Genomic DNA, 6890 nt, shown 5'->3' on the forward strand with positions numbered 1-6890 from the left:
GACATGGGACGGGGCGTTGTCACCCACCCAGTGACCCGCCCAGCGTGGGCTGGCAGTGTCTGTAACGGAAATCCCCGGGCCTGTCCTGTTGGTGTTGCTGGCACCTGAACTCGCTGGGGTTCTGTGTGTACCTGTGCTGTGGTCACGTGGCAGTGCTGGCAGAGCTCTCCGGCTTCTGCTGCCGTCCCTTGCGCTCCTCACATGGGTCTGAGCCTCCTCGAGGGAGGAGGTGCTGGGCCTGGTGTGACCAGGCGCTTTGCTCAGCCTGGCCTTGTAACGGGACGCTGCTGAAGCAGGCGGCTTTTCCCAACCACCGCCCAGGCCTCCAGCCCACAGATGGGGTTACTTTTAACAGCCAAGCAGGTGACATGCAGCTTTCCATTCGAGCTTCCCGCTCGATGGATTCAGCTGCATCCATTTGATGTTCCCTGTGGGAAGCTCTGTACAAACGGACCCTTTGGAAAGGGTTGGTTAAACCCTGAAGAACCTCCAGCCATGGGAGCGATGTGTGTGGTGGCTGCTCGTGCTGCGCCCGGTCGTGGCGGGGAAATCAGCACATCGCTTCTGTAGCACTGTGAAGACGCGTCGACTCTTGAAACCTTTCCTGCCCAGAGGTGGAGGTTGTCATGTGGTTTATCTCTGTGCGGAACAGCTTCCCTCTTTACCCACTGCGGGATCTGTAGTTGTGTTCAGTGATGATATTCTCCACCCCCGAATGAGTTGCCACAATTCTGTCCTAGTTTTGGTTAAGCAGTGGAACTGGTGTGGGTTTGTGTTGTGCGTGCGGTGCGGGTTTACGTTACTCCAGCAGTCCCACAGGGTGGTTTGTAGTGCTGTGAGTCATGTTTAAACCCGTCTCTTCGCAGGATTTGGCTGTTCGATTGACTGATGATAGCGATCCCTTTTTCCTGTATAACCTTGTCCTGTCTGAGGAGGATTTCCAAAGGCAAGTGAAATGCTGACGTCTCATCTGCAAGAATGTTCCAGATGCAGAGTAGCGAAGGGCTGTGTTTAGCTTGGAATGGTCTCAGTGCCGAGGGTCAGGCCTTTGTCACTTGCGGGGGTCTGTCAGTACTGCAGTAGCATCGGTCTCTGTGGGACAGCCATGACCAGGAGAGGGGCTGGCCGGGGCTCCCGCCAGGGAGAGACCAGGAGAGGGGCTGGCTTAGTTTTTTCTGCCAGCATAAATGAAGTATTTTATAGGAAATAACCTCGGCTTCTGCGTGTTGTTGATGTGCTGCTCTTGATCTGTTCATGCAGTTTGAAGTCCCAGCAGGGTCTCTTGGTGGACTTCTCTGCTTTCCCGCAGAAGTTTATCGATCTGCTTCAGCAGTGCATTCAGGAGCAGGACAAGGATCTCCCGAGGTACGTCGTGAGCAAGTGCATTACCCCGTGTGTGTGCGGGGTTCTTCAGATACTTGTCAGCCCCGCAGAGTGACAAGAGTAGAACAGGGGGCACTTACCTCGCCCTGGGTGCATCGGGATGTCGCTGGTGGGTGTTACTGGCGAAACCCAGGTCTTGGATGACTGAGCAGTGAGTTGGTATCCGTAGTACCCCCCCGCCGGCGGTGAAGCTGGCGAGTGTCACAGGCTGGCAGATGTGCAAGGATGCGGCACTGGCCCCTTTTTTACCAGTCTAATGCAAGGGAGCTAACCCGAATTCGGTGGGCTGGGGTGTAAATGGTTCCCTTCTCCAGGAGGCTGAGCTGTAGGTGTTCTGACAAGGCCTGTCATGTCACTGTGAAGACGGGGGGTCTGAGGTCACCCTTCCCTGTCATGGCCTTTGCGTGTGTCACTGCTGTCGGGGGGTTGCTGAGGAGACCCCCGTCTGGAGCACCCAGCTCTGCTCCAGCAGCCCAGCCGTTCCTCATGTCTGTGCCCTGGCTGTAGGGTACCCGAAGTACGGAGCCTGGTTTCCTTTTGAATGCGGATACAAAGGCCGCACTCGGCTCTGGCCTCTTGAATGTGAGATGGGCTTACAAACCCCTGCGGACAGCCAGGCTGAGGAGTTCCACACGTCTCTTCGCGGAAGGTGGGGGCGTTTCAGTGGGTGCTTGTTTGTGGTGTCAGCTACAACACAGGGGGCGGGTCTCAGGTTTTTTCAAACAAAACTGGACAGCCTCTTATTGCACGTATAAAACCTGTTTTGTTTGGTAACAGCCCATAGGATCTCCACGTAGTTTCAGGGAAAGAAGTACGCTAACCACTGGATTATTTTCTGTTTTCCGTAGGTTTCTGCTGCAGCTGGTTTCTCCAGCCTCCGTCCTGGATCACACGCCTGTCTCTCTAAATGTGGTGGAGACCAACCCTTTTAAACACCTGACCCATCTCTCCCTGAAGTTCCTACCAGGGAACGACGCAGCGATAAAGAAGTTTCTAGCCAGCTGTTTGAAAGGCCTTAAGGTAAAATCATGGCTGCGCCTGGGCGCTGCGGGAATGCGGTTCTCGGGTCAGCCTGTACCACAGCCTGCTCAGGATGTGGTACGCTTCGGCTCGTGCATGTTGCTGCTGCGGTTACCTGGGCGCGTGTCATGAAACGGAGCTGTGCTGTCACTCGAGCAGTGGCAGCGCGACCTGTACGGTCAGCCGAGCGCTGTGGGCTGAACCCAGGTATTTCCTGCGTGCGGCACGCAGCCAGGGGATGCTTCCGAGAGCTTCGCTGCCTGGTGCCTGGTAGCTCCGTGCTGATGGCCGGGGCAGCCACCAGCGCAGAGTGCCGCTCGCCACTGGTCCTCGTCCTGCGGGGGGTTCATTCAGCCCACGCACACGTGTGTCGTGCAGGGGGCGGGAGCTGTCGCAGTCAGCAGCCAGGTTTTCGGTAATGAGAAGTTGAGGGTCTCTCCGTTCCGGTTCCATGGCCCGGGGTTTGCCTGTCTCCCACGCTGCTGCCGTGTTTGTAGCCACCTCGCGGGCTGTTTTAGCACCGTGCACAGAGTCCTTCAGCTGGCTTGTTGTTGGTGTGACTCCTTTGTAACCAAGTCTGGGATAAGACACTGTTTCCCCATGGAAACTAGGTAAGAGTTTGATTGGGGTTTTGACCTTGTGAGGTAATTCCAGTTTTTTGCGCTTACTAATTATATCTTACTTGACGCGACCTTTGTCAAATGATGAGTGTTCAGGCAGCCTGAGGGTTTGTGGTTGCTCGGGCAGGGGACACTGGTGAAACGGGAGCTCAGTACTGCGTGTGAGGAGCCGAGGGTTTGACTGGTGTCCGTTTGCACGCAGGAAGACAAAGCGATGCTGGAAGAAAAGCTTATAAAAACCGAGGAGGATCTGACCAGGCGGCTGAGCTGTGCTCAACAGGTACTGGGAATTCCTGACTTCCCTCTTTCAGCTGCGCTTTTAATCTGGAAAACATCCCTTTTTGTGGGCTGGGTGGTTGGCCACTACCTGGCAGGGCGAGGAGTGATGAGAAGAGCAGCCGACTGTAGCTTTTCCCAGGCACGAGAGAGCCTGCGGCTGAGCCACGCCCGTTCTCCTCGTGCGAACCCAAATCTCCTGTGGTGCAGAGTCCGTCTGCACACACAGTACATCCCAGATACAGGGTAGTGTGAGGATGAACACACTCTGCGTATCCCGTGACCCGTCAGAAGCCCTTGTATTTGGAGACATTGGGAAGCCACGGTAAATAAACCACAAGTCTTGGGCTTCGTGTTACTTGTAGGTTTGCAGTCAGCCCAGCAGTGAGTGCACGTTCGTGTTCCAAGGGGACGATTTGGGTCAGATTCTACAATGACCAAGATGACTCTTGACTGTCATGAAAAAGAGAAATTCAATTAAAACTCCTATTATGGAGCTTTTTTGGAACGGAATACTTGTTCACCTCATCGCTGAAGTTTCAGTGGGAGTTACTGGAATGTGTTTGCTGACCTGGAATGCAAAATTACAAATCAAAAATAGGAAAAGATGCTGCTGAGGAGTTTGGGGTTTCCTGTCCCGTACTGGAGCACGTCATTCTGGGAACGAGGCACGTCAGCAGACCGGGTTCTTGCTCTTAATAGTTGTTGGAAGTAAATACAGCTGGAAATGAAGGTTCAGTTATCCACAGTGTCAGAAAGGCTCCCTCACCTGCTCGGTGCCAGACTTCCCTGTTTCTGGAATGGGTGGATATTTTGGCATCTGGGGATGGAGATTAGCCTTTCTTAGTAATTCCATGTCCTTTGGAAGAGGTGACAGCAAAGAGCTGTTCAGTGCTGACCGAAATGCTTAGATTCTTCAAACTGCTTTGTCAAACAGAGCTTGTCAGAGAAGAGCCGAGAACTAGAGAAGCTGAGAAACGAATGGACGTCACGCGCTGCGGCTCTAACGAGCACGCACACGCAGGAGCTGGCGAGTGAAAAGGAAAGAGCTCTCCAGGTATGGCAGCAGGAAGGGATTCACGCTGCTTTTGCGCATTCCTGGCTTCATTCCCGCGTTCGGTGAATAACTGGGTGGTTTCTTGGCTTCTCGCAGGCACAAGCTCAGTACCAGCAACAGCAGGAGCAGCAGAAAAAGGAGCTGGAAAACCTGCACCAGAAGAGCATTCAGCTGTTGCAGAACAGGCTCTCGGAACTGGAGGCCATCAACAAAGATCTGACGGAGAGGAGATACAAAGGAGACGCCACAGTCAGGGAGCTGAAAGCAAAGCTTTCGGGACTGGAGGAGGTACGGCTTGCTTGCTTCCGCCAGCGACCTTCTGGGGTTTGGCACTGCCTGCCTGGGCGTGAGATGGGCAGTACAGCAGGTCAGCATCCAGCTCTTGTTCTGCAGCTTGCTGGCTCTTCAGCTGTATCTGAATTACTAGTGCAGGCTCACCCGGGAAAACAATACATTACAATTCCTTCCCAATGTTGCAGGAATGTCAGAGGGCGAAGCAGGAGGTTCTGTCGCTGCGGCGGGAGAACGCTACCCTGGATGCCGAGTGTCACGAAAAAGAGAAACTCCTGAACCAGCTGCAGATGCGGGTTGCTGTCCTGGAGCAGGAAATCAGGGACAAAGACCAGCTCGTCAGCAGAACCAAAGAAGTGTTGGAGGCAACACAGGAACAAAAGGTTCCTTCGCCTTTCTGAGTAACTTCCCCTAAGGCTCGGCAGAACCCCAGCCGCTGAGCAGCGGTCGTGTACGCAAGTGGGTTTGGAACGCAGTTAGAGGCTGTAAATGCTGGCGGGATTTGGCCGTACAGCGTTGGGATACTGTGGGACGGGGGTGCAGGTCGTGGCACGTGTTGCAAACAGCAGTGGAGGAGCTGGAATGCTGCGTCTGATGGAGAGGCAGGGGCTGCGTTTCGTGTCAGGATGAGCTCTCGGAGTGCTGAGGTTCTGCTGGAACTCGTGTGCAATGCCTCGTGTGTCTTGACAATAGTTTCCGTCTTCTTTTCAAGGCGATACTGGAAGAGAGCACAGAGAGAACCCAGAGCCACACTGACAAACTAGAGACAACAATCAAGTCGCTGTCGGCTGAACTTCTTAAGGTCGGTCCGAACGTGCCGTTATCCTTGTGGAATGTCTCACTTTTAGGTCGGTCTTTATTTTGAGAGGATCTGATTTTCTTTTGGATAGGCTAATGAGATCATTAAGAAGTTGCAAGGAGACTTGAAAACTCTGATGAGTAAATTAAAATTAAAAAACACAGTAACAATTCAATCTGGCAGAAAAAGAAGAGAGACTTCAGAAAGAGCAGCGGGAATTGCAGGAGACAGGACAAGCTCTTCGCGTGAAGGAGCAGGAGGTAGGGTGGCAGGTGGCGCTCCGGGCCGTAAGTGCTGCCGAACATCATGTGCTGGTGTCCGTGCTAACGGTTTATCGCCGCAGCACAGTCGTCTGTCGCCCTGGGGCCGGATGTGCCCTGAGGCAGCACGTTCATTTAAACGTGATGTCGGCTCGGTCACCTTACGCTGCCTTGATTCCGTGTGATACTGGCTCCTGATGGTGTCACGGGACGTTGCAGGTTTGCAAGCTGCAGGAACAGCTGGAGGTGACGGCACAGAAACTAGAAGAGAGTAGGCAGTTACTGAAAACCAACGAGAACGGTAGGTTTGTACCGGCTGCTTCTCTCGGTAAACACGCCATGGGGATCCAGCCGCCGCTGAGCAGTGACAGAGCCACGGGCTGGGGCTGAGCAGAGGCTTCCCCGGGGCTGGGGCTGCCTCCAGGGAGGAGCAGGGGCACGTGGGGGTGGAGCAGCTTGGACAACGCTTCCCATGAGACCAGGGTGCCCAGCAGGCTGTCCCCTCTGAAGAAGGGTTGCTTTCAGTTTTGAGCCTGGAATGGGGTGGGCGTGAGCTTGACCCCCTTCTCCCTCCCTCAGTGATCACGTGGCTGAACAAACAGCTCAACGAAACGCAGATGGCAAAGCTGCCGGAGGCTTCGGCGGGCACCCGCGCTGGGGTTAGGGCTGCCGGCTTGCCACACGGCACGGTAAGGCCCCCGCTCTGGGGTTAGGTCTGCCGGCTTGCCACACGTCACGGTAAGGAGCGGCTGCAAGCAGCGGGGCTGCTGGTCATGGGCTCCGGGAGCTTGTGGCGTCGCGAGGGAAACAGGTTTTCATCCCCTGGGCCCTGCTCTCGGTGTGGGTGGGCTGATGGCTATTGCTTGTTTACGTAGGGGTTGTTTGGAGTAATGGAATAGCCCGTAGGGTGCTGCTGGGTGCCCTGGCTTCCAAGTGAGAATTGACTAAGCTCTCATTTACTAAAACACACAAGACGATGCAAAATCCTCTTGGGAAGGATGAGGTACAGGTGACGGGGAAGAAAGGCAGCGTTTTTGTGCTGCGAGGTTACAGTGCTAATGCCCTTTGTGTAGGTCGAGGAGGAAAGTGTCGCAGTGAACACTCCTCCGTGGTGTTTACAGATGTGAAAGAGGGGTAAGAAACAGGAGGTGCTGTCAGCGCCGTCGCTCGTGGCTGTCCCCGTC

At 54.7% G+C, this 6890-nt stretch overlaps 1 protein-coding gene across 1 annotated transcript in view; it reads left to right on the plus strand.

Annotated features, from left to right (window-relative positions):
• Nucleotides 1-6890, plus strand: part of SASS6 (spindle assembly 6 homolog (C. elegans)) — a gene marked incomplete at its 5' end in the record, with an annotated part of 11222 nt that overhangs the window by 730 nt on the left and 3602 nt on the right. The window contains 12 exon segments of the mRNA XM_010146937.1: nucleotides 867-946; nucleotides 1261-1365; nucleotides 2232-2403; nucleotides 3226-3303; nucleotides 4237-4356; nucleotides 4453-4644; nucleotides 4836-5030; nucleotides 5360-5449; nucleotides 5538-5620; nucleotides 5622-5706; nucleotides 5926-6007; nucleotides 6286-6395. Coding sequence (XP_010145239.1) covers nucleotides 867-946; nucleotides 1261-1365; nucleotides 2232-2403; nucleotides 3226-3303; nucleotides 4237-4356; nucleotides 4453-4644; nucleotides 4836-5030; nucleotides 5360-5449; nucleotides 5538-5620; nucleotides 5622-5706; nucleotides 5926-6007; nucleotides 6286-6395 — 1392 coding nt within the window.

The sequence above is a fragment of the Eurypyga helias genome, unplaced genomic scaffold (genome assembly GCF_000690775.1).
Source record: "Eurypyga helias isolate BGI_N326 unplaced genomic scaffold, ASM69077v1 scaffold37732, whole genome shotgun sequence".
NCBI lineage: Eukaryota > Metazoa > Chordata > Aves > Eurypygiformes > Eurypygidae > Eurypyga > Eurypyga helias.